Source organism: Oryctolagus cuniculus, chromosome 3 (genome assembly GCF_964237555.1).
Source record: "Oryctolagus cuniculus chromosome 3, mOryCun1.1, whole genome shotgun sequence".
In the NCBI taxonomy this organism is placed as follows: Eukaryota; Metazoa; Chordata; class Mammalia; order Lagomorpha; family Leporidae; genus Oryctolagus; species Oryctolagus cuniculus.
Genome location: NC_091434.1, coordinates 61,559,185 through 61,572,344, shown reverse-complemented (window position 1 = coordinate 61,572,344; position 13,160 = coordinate 61,559,185). Strand labels below are relative to the sequence as shown.

Below are 13,160 nucleotides of genomic sequence, written 5' to 3'. Positions count from 1 at the left end.
TTTCTAGAGGGACCATACTTCTTAAACCTGTAGAGATGAATGTTGACTTATGAATCTACCCTTCATTTTACATGAGAAGTGAGATGAGAACAGCTAAATCGTCATCGTGCCTAGCCAAACGTCTAAGACAGGGACACTGCTTCAAATAAGCAGGTCTGGGCAGTCAGATATACAACAACTATGAGTTGTACTTCTTTTTTTCTTGAAAAATTTAAGTAGATTAATATCTGGGCTGTTCTCTTTTCTTTATTCATTTTGAAAATCAAAGTTAGAGAGAGAGACAGACAGACAGACAAAAGGAGAGATCTTCCATATGCCAGTTCACTCCCCAAATGACTACAACGGCCAGGGCTAGGCCATGCTAAAACCAGAAACCAGGAGCCAGGAGATTCTTCTGGTTTGCCATGTGGGTGGCAGGGGCCCAAATATGTGGGCCACCTTTCACTGCTTTTCCATGGCCATTGGCAGGAAGGTGGATCAGAAGTAGAACAGCCAGGACAGGAACCAGTGCCCATAGGGGATGTTGGCGTCACAGTCAGGTTTACCTGCTACACCACAATGCTGGCTGTTTCTAAATTTTGACTGAAATGTAAAATGAAGTATTCATTTATTTAATGAGATTTTAATCTTAATGTTTTTGTCAACATGGGTAATGGGAGAAAGACATTCAGTGAAAGAAAAGCTCATGTGGTCAAAAGTCAGTATTTCTTCCCAGTTTAAAGAACAGCAGGAGACTGATTCTAACACTTCATTTTAAATAATTATTTTAATATTCCAAATGGGGGAAAAAAAGGGAACAACAAAGAGCATTAAAACTATGCTTTGGGGATGGGTACTATGGGGCAGCGGGTTAAGCTTCCACTTAGGGCCCTGCATCCCCTATTGGAGTGCCTGGTGGGAGCCTTGGCTTCTCAGCTTCTGATTCAGCTTCCAGGTAATGCACCTGCGAAGGCAGCAGATGACAGCCCAAGTGCAAGTGCTCCTGCCACCCATATGGGACACCCAGATGAGTTCCAAGCTCCTGGCTTTGGCCTGGTCTAGCCCTGGCTATTGTGGGCATCAGGAGAGTGAACCTGTAGGTAGATGATTTCATTCTCTCTCTCTCTGGCACGTTGCTTTTCAAAAACATAGATAGATCTTTAAAAAAAAAAAAAAAAGTAAAAACCTGTGCTTTTAACCATACTGTTTGGATCAATATAAAACACAGTCTCAGCCAGCGCTGCGGTTCAATAGGCTAATCTTCCTCCCGCGGCACCGGCACACGGGGTTCTAGAACTGGTTAGGATGCTGGATTCTGTCCTGGTTGCTCCTCTTCCAGGCCAGCTCTCTGCTGTGGCCCGGGAGTGCAGTGGAGGATGGCCCAAGTGCTTGGGCCCTGTACCTGCATGGGATACCAGGAGAAGCACCTGGCTCCTGGCTTCGGATCAGCGCAGTGCGCCAGCCACAGTGCGCCGGCCTCAACAGCCATTGCGGGGTGAACCAATGGAAAAGGAAGACCTTTCTCTCTGTCTCTCTCTCTCACTGTCCACTCTGCCTGTCCAAAAACAAAACAAAACAAAACACAGCCTCATGGTGGGAGGCACACTCACTTGGTGCTGGAGGTTTTTCCACGAAAGTACTATCAGAATTGCAATACAAATGCTATCTGCAAAGACACATTTTCCCAAGCCAGGGCAACTGACCTTCCTCTAGAACCAAACAACAGGGCCCTTCAGGCCTCTGGTTCTGGCTCTCGGCTGGTCTTCTCTACTTCACCCAAAGGGCCAGGCTGAAGGACACTGGAAGCAGCAACTTGCAGATCAGTGCACCCAGCCGCTGCCCTACATGCTAGCTACAGGAAACAAAATGTTTTGTCTCTGCATGAGAGAATTTCGGTTCCTGCATTCAGTGTCTCGGCTATCTTCCTTGAGAAGCCAAAGAGAGAGAGAGAGAAAATAACAGTGGCTTCTGTGAATTATCCTGTAAAAAGTTATTGCCCACCCCCCACCCCACAAATGTATTCAACTTAAAGAAACAGTTAATATTTGCTCTACTAGTGTTCTATACTCCTACCTTGGCAGAGAAAAAAGGTTTCCTTAGCTTAAACATTAACTGAACACTCCAAAGCTATTCAAAAGCAGTTACCTGTTTTTTTAATAGGCTCCCTAAAAGCACAATTTGGGAATAAACAGAAACAGTAAAAACTGTTGTAGCACTTTTTGTACACCTTTCATGGCCACCATAATTATAAGGCACACTAGAGCATTCAGGAACAATTCTAATGCAGCATTATAATCACAGTGACTACCGTAGGTCACTCCTGGCCCTCCATCAGCAAGGAAGCCTTTTCCCCAGGAGCAGGAGAGACGGCTTGCACCTGACAGCTATGACTGCTGTTTCAGCTGCATGAGGGTCACCATCCGACCCCTGGGGAAACCCGTCAGGGATGGAGTGTGCAGGCATCGTGAACAATGGGGTGACACCAGGGCTAAGATGGCGAAAAGGGTGAGGGAGAACCTGGAGAGGGAGGGAGGAGTGGCGATTCTGCCTTCGTTTTGCGGAGAGGACTAGAATTTACACTATTTCTTCTTTGGAATTTCCCAACATCCCATTTGTAAAATGATTTCTTCCCTCTGGTCTTTTTGCCGGATGGCAGAAATCTGTACTGACCAAAATGGAGCAGAGAAAACTCTGCACGAGTAGGAACAGCCGAGTTAGGCAGAGCATCCAACTCCTTCAAACACGGGCACTAGGCAACGGGGAGACAACACAGTATCGCCTTCCTTTCTCCTGACCAATGTGGAATGTCCTGCGACTCGGGAGATGCTTGTGGGTCTTTAGTGGGTTGGGCCAGTGACTGGCCTGGCTTCCTGGAACTCTGCCACTGTTCTGACATCCCAGAAATTGATGCTACCTGCTTCAGTAATACAGGCAGCTTCTGGGGCACTAGTGATATGCAAACAGCATCAGACAAGGCTCTCCAGTGAATACTCAAGGACTTTCTGCATTGGAAGTGATTCATCATAAATGACTGCCCCTGTTCCCATGTAGCGTGTTTGCTGGTGTACTATTATTCTGTCTTTGTACAGCTCTTCTATGGAATTTCTTCAATTTGACTGTCAGGTTCAGATTCATTCTCTCTCTCTCTTTCTCTTCCTCTCTCCCTCTCTCTCTGTCTGTCTCTCTCTGTCTCTGTTTCTCTTGTACACTGAAGTGTTTATTTTTAGCACAGTATTTATGGTGTGCAAGATGATACTTCGATATACATAGTGAATCAATTTCTATAATTAATCAATTTAGCATATCCATCATTCGCATAGTTCGTGCACAGGCGTGTGTGTGTGTGTGTATGTGTGTGTTTGTGGTAAGGGTGTCTAAAATTTACTCTTCAGCAAATTTCTAGAATGCAATACAGTATTATTAACTATGTATTCTCATGTTGTATTGCAGATCTCTAGATTTCTTCATCCTACGTAACTGCAACTGGACCCTCTGACTTACATTTCCTTGTTCTCCCCTGCCACAGTAAACACCTTTCTATTCCACTTCTATACATTTGCTTTTTAAATTTTGATTTCACTTACAAGAGGACATGCACTATTTTTCTTTCTGTGATTGGCTAATTTCACTTAACATAATGTTCTCTACGTTGTTACAAATGGCAATATCCTCTTTTTTTAAGCCTGAATAATATTCCTTACATGGAATTTCATTTGGTTTCCCAAATGATTTCCTCTTACTCCCTCAATGATCATCAAAAGTCAAAGCCAAATGATTTTTTTAATACGCAGTCTCATTAAAAGTGGATAATTAAAATAATAGCACTCAGTATTTTCCTTTTCAGTGATTTGTTTTATAAGCCAACAAAGAAACCGAAATATTTTCTTTTAGAACGTGTGTTTTGCTCTTGGACTCTTTGGGACTTAGAGCCACTTTCTTTGCTTTAAAAGATATCACTGGAGGCTGGCACTGTGGCTCACTAGGCTAATCCTCTGCCTGCGGTGCGGGCACTCCAGGTTCTAGCCTCGGTTGGGGTGCCGGATTCTGTCCCGCTTGCTCCTCTTCCAGTCCAGCTCTCTGCTGTGGCCCGAGAGGGCAGTGGAGGATGGCCCAAGTGCTTGGGCCCTGCACCCGCATGGGAGACCAGGAGAAGCACCTGGCTCCTGGCTTCGAATTGGTGCAGTGCCGGCCGTAGCAGCCATTTTGGGGGTGAACCAACGGAAGGAAGACCTTTCTCTCTGTCTCTCTCTGTCTCACTGTCTAACTCTGCCTGTCAAAAAAAAAAAAAAAAAAAAAAAAAAAAAAAAAAAAGAGATATCACTGGAAAGTAAACAGTTCCTAAAGCAGACTTGGTTCTCAATATATTTGACAAAATATGTTTCCAGTTAAAAGAAATGTAAAAGAAACCCAAAGTCTCTATATGTCCGCCTGTCTGTATATGATTCCAAACTTCCACTTGCGTCTCTTTTCTCTGACACTCCCTTTCTCAGCATCCCTCTCACTCCTTCTCTTTGACCCCCTCCCCACCAGGTCTCCTTTTCTCTCACTTATCTTTTCTGTCTCCACGCTCTCATCTCTGGAATCTCTGTCTCTGTAGGTGTGTGCACCTGTCTCTTGTCTCTTTCTCTCTGCCTCTGACCCTCAGCATACTGATGCCAGGGAACTAGAAAGTATTCATAAAATTTGTCATTTGCCTTGTTTTGAAGTTTCACTGTATTAATTTTTGTTTTTAAAATTTGCTTGTGGAAATCAAAAGATTGGCAGAAAGATCATGCTAGTATCAGGACAAGTTTGTCCCAGTGACAAGGTAACTATTAAATGAGGCCATGATGCCTGCTCAGGACTCAAGCAGCCACGTCAGTTGCAACAACTGGGGATTGTTTCCTAAGTGCTCCCACCATGGTATCTGCTATATGTAGGACAGATAGCACAAGTTATGATCTTAAAGACACCAAAGAATCATATGGTATATGTTGACAGATATTCAACATTGTGTTCTGGGTTATATAAGCAATATACCTTCCCACTGGAGAGCACAAAGTGCTTTCAGATATATTAGGTAGCCTTCTTACATGCATTTTACATACAACAAACAGTACTCTGAACTCTTACATGGCTTATCATCACCCTATGTTTTTCTGAAGAACATGATGCTCAGGGCTAAATAATTCCATAGCAAAGCAAACAAACAAAATGAAGCCAACGATGGGTTTAGAACCAGAAAAAAAATCTTCCAAAATCAGCCTATTGGAATAATTACATTGAGCAACATTGTCTGCCAAGATGATACATATCAGACTCTCAAGCACCCTGGAAAAATTAATGGACTTTGCCTATAGCCTACTCATGTTTGCTTTTTTTTGGGGGGAGGGGGGAGGTGAGGAAGAGCAGTGAACCCTCAGTGTTTGCATCTCTAATCTACCAAGACAGCATAACAGTGATGCTCCTTCAATATTTCCTAAACCACCTGAACTCCTTCTGGGAATTCCAAGATAAAAAACATCTTTCTAGTGCCAACAGGTCCCAAGTTCTTTCTAATACTAATATTTATATGTGTCTGACAAAGGGCAAAACTGAAAGAGAAAGGATTTGTTCAAGGGCAAAACAAAGTAATACCACTAAGATATAAATGAGACTTTACAAGTACCTATTGTGTACATATAGAATACAGCTATCCTGAGACAATATTCCCTGGTGAGGAGCTAAACTTACCTGGTTTCCAGAGAGATCTCGATGCCCAAGGGTTTAAATTAACATGAAACCATTAAGTTTGTACTTGAACTAGAAGGAACATTAAAATCTGAAATGAGCCTGTCATAAAAAAATCATGTGATGAGAGTGCAAATCACTCACGTCACTCAAGTTTATTACAGCCACCACCAGCCACGATTCTGTCAATCTTCATGTGGATTCTTGGACAGGTACAATCATAAGCTTAAATGAACTTCATGAAGAGGAGAGACGGGACAAGGAGAAAGGGTTCTAACAAACTGTGATTAAAAACAAATCTCATTTTTATCTAGCAGTTATTCTGAGACAAACTTTGGAATAAAAAAGAACAGTAGCTCATAAGATAAAGGAAATGTGGGAAGTCAGTTGCATCTCATATTTAGCAAAGTGACTCAATAGCACAAGTTAAATACAAACCGATTAGGAAATATAAGATAGCATTGGACAGGGGAGTCACGAAATCAGCAAATTCTATTTGTTCTAACGCTGATACTTTTCTCTTTTTTCCAAAATGGATTTGAGCCGTTTCCTATTTCTGTCACATACTTTGTGAAAAAGTTCCCTGAGGTGTAAATGCTGATCCGTCAGCAACGCTTACCTTCGTTGTTAAGATTACAGTCCACGTTCACTTCTGCATTCAAGCACTGTACGAGGCATTGCATTCAGAGATAAATAATTCCATCATTTCAACTGGCGCTCCTGTGAAGCGCGCTGCTAGGAAACAGCCAGCAGGCTGAGCGTCTGAACAAATCATGCGTCCTGTAAATGCTGCTTAGCTCTAATTACTATTGAGGGTAGTGTTTGCAACTTGATTCCAGGGAGAGAGCAGACTACCTTCTGACGACATCGAGCCAAATATATCCTAAAAGACTGACAAGTTACTTTCTTTCATGTAATTTTTCTCAGTCTCTCCTACCACTCTGCCAGGCTAAAAATAAAATCAAGAAATCTGAAACCATTCCTTCCTCCCTATAAAAGAACTTGATTCTCTCAACATAGCTATTTATCACAACAATCTGGAATTTTCAGTATCACTAAGATTTTAAGGGTATTTTTCCCCCCTGGATGGGCATTTTAAAAATGCCTCTACTCTGAACAGGAATCTGTTCTCAAACTTCCTATTCTGTTGGTATGGAAGTTTATTTGCATATTATTAGGCTTGAAGAATTTTGTTTCCTTTCCTATGAACTTTTAAGTTTTAAAAATTCAGAATATATAATTCAAAAATGCTAACAGATGATAATTTGATGCTGATAACATTAATATGGATGCTTATGCATCTCAATTCAAATATCAAATTTCAAATATACAGGGGAATTATAATGGGGAGATTAGCAGTTTTGTAGGTTTGGAATGAAAAGGATTCATTATTTACTCACATTTCTAACCAATTTCACTCTCCATCTAGTGGCATCTGGCTATGTTATCAGAATAAGGATTCCGATATATCCATGCGTGACTATGAATGTTTTCCTTATGCTACGCTGACTGCCATTGCTATTAAGGAGTTAGCTCAGTGGGCATTGGAGTCAAAGAAAGAAATCTGAAATGACTCATGTTTGCGAATGTCAGGAAGGATTTTGCACCTTTGACTGTGTAACTTAGTACCTTCATCCAACACAGCAAAAGCACTTACTCCTATCTAAATTCTGAGGTTTGCTATATATGCTTATGTCAGATTTGCACAGAAATTTTGAGGGAAAGGTAAATCTAAGTGAATAATTAGATGCAGCAATCAAAATGGTAATTTTAAAACCACCTGTTACAAATGGTGTATTCCTTTAGCCCCTACTATCTCAGTTATGAATAACAAAATAACATTCTAAATGGAACATGGGATGGCTAGCTCTATACTTATTTCCTCCCAAATAACAGTTGTGTCCATATTACATAATATTTAGTTCTTCATGATTATAATTAAATTCTAGTCATGGCTGCAATTTTTACATTAAAAAATTCATCTATAATAGACCTCTCTTAAGACACTCTTAATCATTACAATGATGCCTCCTTTAAAGTATTTTTATTTCATGGAGCTAGGCAAATTATTCCATCCTTTTTTGCCTGCCCTTCAATCACACCTGATTCTTGAAGGACTTTTCTAGAACATTTCCAGGGTTGGCCCATGAGTACATCCTCAAACTTCTAAGCTCTCTGACTTTTCATATATTCCAGGGGTGGGGAACCTTTTTCTGCCAAGGGCCATTTGAATATTTATACTATCATTCATAGGCATACAAACTTATCAGCTTACAAAGTAGCCTGCTATAGATTTACTGAATTTCAAGTCCCACCTGAGGTTGCCTTGCTAGAGCCAGACCAACAGATTTCAAAGGCCTTATCTGGCCTGTAGTCTGGCTGTTCCCCACTCCTCAACGTGTTGTCCCCAGACCAGCAGCATCAGCATCCCCTGAGAACTTGTTAGAAAACAGATTCCCGGGCCCCACCATAGTCCTGCAGAATCCCCAGCGCTGGGGTTGGGGCCCAGCAACCTGTGTGACGTGAAGCGTGTTGCTCTTTATGAACCACTGTCCATGGTGCATGGATGCACTGAGAGCTGTGGGAGAAGAGAGGACGGGACACTGGAGACTTACAGAGAAAACTCTGGGGAGACAGAGGCTCAGCAGAGCAGTGACTCATCTAACCGACGGCCAGCGTTCGGCTAGATCAGGAGGCACCTGTCACCTTCAGCTAACACAGCAGTACCCATTCCAGGACCTCACTCTATCAATCACAGTCTTTCTTCAAACAAACCAACTTCATTCCTATCAGACTCTACGTCTACCAACTTTTCTTTCTTCAAACTTTTAGTTCCTTATGTAGCTGGCACTTCTTTTCCATTTTTCACTATCCCCTCACTTTCAAAACCCCATGATCTGCTTTCTAATTCCCCCAGCCTAAGTCAACAATGATTTTAAAGGTGTTTTATCAGTCCTCCTTGAACTCCTCACCACTAGCAGACTATAAGCCAATGTCTAAATAGTCTCTTTCCAGGTTAAACTTTTTGAAATGTGTTTATTTATTTGAAAATCAGAGAGAGAGAGAGAGAGAGAGAGAGAGAGAATTTTCAATTTGCTGTTTCACTACCCAAATGCCACAACAGGCTAGACTGGCCCAGACCAAAGCCAGGAGATCAGGGACTCCATCTGGGTCTCAGGCAGATGGCTGGGACCCACGTTCTTGAGCCAGTATCTGATGCCCCCCAGAGTGCGCAGTAGCAGGAGCCTCGATCAGAAGCAGCAGTGAGACTGGATCTCAAGCACTGACAAGGGATGTGGGCTTCAGGCAGAGGCTTAACCGTTCATACCACAATGCCTGCCCTTCCCCAACCCTGCTCAAGTTCAGTTTTTTTATTCCCAACCACTTGTTGGACCCCACCCACCTATATCCCACTGGCTCTTGAACATGAACTTTTACAAAATTAAATGACAGTCAATCAAGATTCCCCTGACCCCACTCCACCTAGCTCTCTTAAATTCCCCTGGTCTTTATTTCACGGTCTGGCACCAGGAGGATTCCGATTACACACACCCTAATACTTGAAGCTGTGTCTGACCCTCTCTTCCTTGCCCCTGAATCAAGCTGGTTGTCCAGATTACATCTGTCGACTCCTTCCCCTTTTCATACCCATTGCCATTACTTTCATTTAAGTCCTCATTAGCTGTTCACTGGCATAATCCTTTCATCACTGTATTCCCCTTGTAGACAGATGAATGCTTAAGAACAGCTTGAATTAATCATTTTCCTATTCAAATATTGCCCATGGCTCCCGTTAGTGAGTGGTAGGCTGTGAAATCCAATACACCTGTTCAAATCTCTACTCTGATACTTACCAGCTGGGTAACATTACATGAATTAATTGACTTGGTAAGCCCCAACTTTCTCAGTTGACAAGTAGGAATGAAACAGTAATCATACCTCATGAGGAGCCCTGCAGGAAAAAAAATGCCTGCAGATTCTTACCACCCTGTTTTAGAACACCGAAATATTTAGGAAATGATAAACACTATTATCAGTATCAGCCAGCACCATAGACTTCAACTCCAATGCCTCCATTTAGCATCTACCCTCGTCCTCAAATTTAACAGAAAACTGTTTTCTCATATACTCTCTACAAGATTTGTTAAACAGAATTTTATTTCAAAGACAAGGCTCACATCTTCCTTTTCGTTCTGTCTCTGGCCCCTAAGGCAGTGCCTGACACCTGGCAGTTGCTCCTGAAATGTTCACTGTGTGAAGCACTGTCGTCGGTTCCTGCACACACACATTTCCTTAGTTCTTTCACTTTGTTCCCGCTGTCACGCCTCCTAGGTGTGCTCCTTCATTTCTGTCCCCTTTCAAATCCAAACTTCAAGTGGCATTTTCAATGCCATTTCTTCCAGAAAGGCTTCTCTCTTCCCTAAGAAAGTATCTTGTTTTCCTCTGAACCTGCAATGCATTTCATGACTTCTCTATTATAGTACTCAAAACACTCCATTATATATTGTACATGAATCTCCTTCCCTAGCCTTAAGTTCTCTGGGCCAGAGACTTGACTTGATTTACTGCTGTGTGCCTAGTGCCCTGCCCAGAGAATGGAGAATGAATGAATGCGGTATTGGGAACCACATCTATGTTTTCATTATAAGAACTGTGCTGCTGCATACTACCTAATTAAAGGTTTTGTTTCTAATCAATTATTACTATAATCTTCAAAGAGTATACAGATTGTGAGAATTACAGAAACAAGTTTAAGAGGGTCCCTTATAAATGGGGTGTGTTCATAAACTTGGTTTTAAAAGCCAATATTCTAGAACTCAGACACATTTTCCATAGAAACAAAGTCATATACAGTCACTGGATTCCTAGAATATAGTTCTCAATAGCTCCTTTAACCCAACTGGATGGCTGCACTAGATAGAGCACTATACTAACAGTAACACCTCAGTGGTAACATTATTGTATGAGATGTTGAAAAGGAGGCATCAATTTTTGAGTGCTTATGAAGATACCTGTCTTCCTTGCAAAACAAAAAAGCATGACTATGTATTTATGTATTTTTAAAGATTTATTTATTTGATGGGCAGAGTGACAGAGAAAAAGAGAGAGAAGAGGGAGGGAGAGACAAAGAGAGAGCTGCTCCATCTACTAGTTTACTTTCCAAATGGACATAACAGCTAGGTATGAGTCAGGTGGAAGCCAGGAGTGAGGAAGGGCACCTGGGTTGTCCACAAGGGTAGCAGGGGCCCAAGCACTGTGTCATCATCTACTGCCTTCCCAGGCACATGAGGAGGAAGCTGGAGTGGAAATGCAGTAGGTGGGACTTCATGGGGTGCTCTGGTTTGCAATGCCAGCGTGGCAAGTGTTGGCTTAACCTGCTGTGCCACAACACTGACCCATTTTATTTTGTTTTTATTTTATTTATTTTTAAAGGTTTTAATAATTTGAAACTCAGAGTTATAGAGAGAAGGAGAGAAACAGAGAGAGAGAGAGATCAAGCTTCCATGCACTGGTTCACTCCGCAAGTAGCCACTAACAGCCAAGGCCGAGTACGCTGAAGCAAGGTGCCAGGAGCTTCATCCAAGTCTCCCATGTGGGTGCAGGGGCCCAAGGACTTGGTGGTCCATTTTCTGTTGCTTTTCCCAGCAAAGAGCTGGATTGGAAGTGGAGCAGCCAGGACTCAAACTGGCACCCATATGGGATACCAGTGTCACTTGTGATGGCTTTACTGGCTTCACCACAATGCCAGCCCTGCCCATTTTAGTTATTTTTCAAATACTCAGAAAGCTATAACCTAAAGGTAATTTTCTTGTGTTTTCATATGGTTACTTTTCATTGCCAGGATAAACGTGATATGGTTCATTCAATTAATTTAAAATTGTTGTCTGTAAATTGCAAATGGAAGTTTCCATTGCAGGCTGTGGCTTTACCCACTATGCTATGGCGCCAGCCCTAGCTAACAGCTTTTAACAGATTTTTCTCAAATCACTTATGCTCTGCTGCACTTGGTTCTTCACGTAGCAGCTAAGCATACTATTTGAAAATTCAAATCTGGGGCTGGCACTCTGGCGTAGCAGGTAAAGCTGCCCCCTGCAATATTGGCATTCCATATTGGTTCTGGTTCCAGTCTGGGCTGCTCCATTTCTGATTCAGCTCCTGCTAATGGCGTGGGAAATGCAGCTGAAGATGGCCCAAGTGCTTGGGCCCCTGTCACCCACGTGGGAGACCTGAACGAAGCTCCTTGCTTTGGCCTCGCCCCACCCCAGCCATTGTGGTCATCTGGGAAGTGAACCAGTGGATCAAAGATTATCTCTCTCTCCTTCCTTCCTTCCTTCCTTCCTTCCTTCCTTCCTTCCTTCCTCCCTCCCTCCCTCCCTCCCTCCCTCCCTGCCTCCCTCCCTTCTTTTCTTTCTTCCTTTCTGTGTGTGTCATTCTCTCAAATAGATTTTTACAATAAGGCAAACATCATCAAATCATGACATGCATAATAGCTTCCCAACACATTTGAAATAGAATCACATATCTTACCATGGCCTACAGTTACAAATATTTAAGCCTTTGTTTACTTCTAAAACCCCACCAAATACCATCTCCCATCCCCACCTCCCAAGATCTAAGCTTCCTCTCTCTTCACCAAACTTGTCAAATTCATTATCTCAAGGCTTTCTCTTTCTACTTCAGCATGGAACCCTATTTTCTCAATTCAGTTATCACCTCCTGGGGGGACTTTCCCTCCACAACATTACTCTACTTTACATGCTTCCCAGCTCTTATCTCTGAAATTATCCTGTTTTTGTTTACCTGCTCATTGCTTCCTCTCACTAGAATATAATCCCCATGAAGACAATAACTAAATTCAAGTGCTCTACTGCCTCCTTCTAGAACAATGGCAGGGCTATGGTAGGCTCTAAAAACATACTTCCAATAAAATGAATGACCATACTTCCCCAGTCTTTTCAAGTGTGAAGAGATTTTTTCTAGCATCAAATGGTTTTAAGGCCTTCTCACATAGTATTATTGTTGTTGATACATTATTAGTATTAACTGATTATATGAAACATTGCTATGAAGTCAGTAACATTTAAGGTAAAGTGGTATCTCATTATCACATTAGGGCTGGCAGATTTGGTGAAAAAAATGCTGGGTATGTGCAAGACACAGTATATATTTAATGTACTAAATACTTAGCGCCCATTTCTATTTATAGCAACATGAACATCTTCAGCCCACTCACGGCTGATGTCAGGGGACCCACCGATGGAGATGCAGGATTTGGTACAAGGATGCAAGGAATGGCAGCAGTCCTAGTCGGAACTTTTTCAAGATAAGAATAAATTCTATATAAATCCTATCCTACACTTGATCTTAGCCAAAAGACAGAGAAGCGATAATAAACCCTATCTTAAACTAGCTTATTACAGCATAGAATATGGGAGAGAGGAAGGGTTGGTTGTCAATATGTATCTTTATAC

The 13,160-nt window shown here is 42.1% G+C and overlaps 1 protein-coding gene across 19 annotated transcripts in view; it reads right to left on the bottom strand.

Annotated features, from left to right (window-relative positions):
• ZNF385B (zinc finger protein 385B) overlaps positions 1 to 13,160 on the bottom strand; it is a 473,021-nt gene that overhangs the window by 122,970 nt on the left and 336,891 nt on the right. Inside the window, exon 1 of one of the 19 annotated variants that reach the window (XM_008258797.4) lies at positions 6,308 to 6,872. The exons of 15 other annotated variants lie outside the window; for them this stretch is intronic. In XM_008258797.4, coding sequence (XP_008257019.1) covers positions 6,308 to 6,371 — 64 coding nt within the window. In that variant the 5' untranslated portion in view covers positions 6,372 to 6,872. Of the gene's footprint in view, positions 1 to 5,691; positions 6,246 to 6,307; positions 6,873 to 13,160 lie in introns of those variants that run through there. 3 more of the 19 variants (XM_070070516.1, XM_070070519.1, XM_070070522.1) reach the window with 3 other exon arrangements.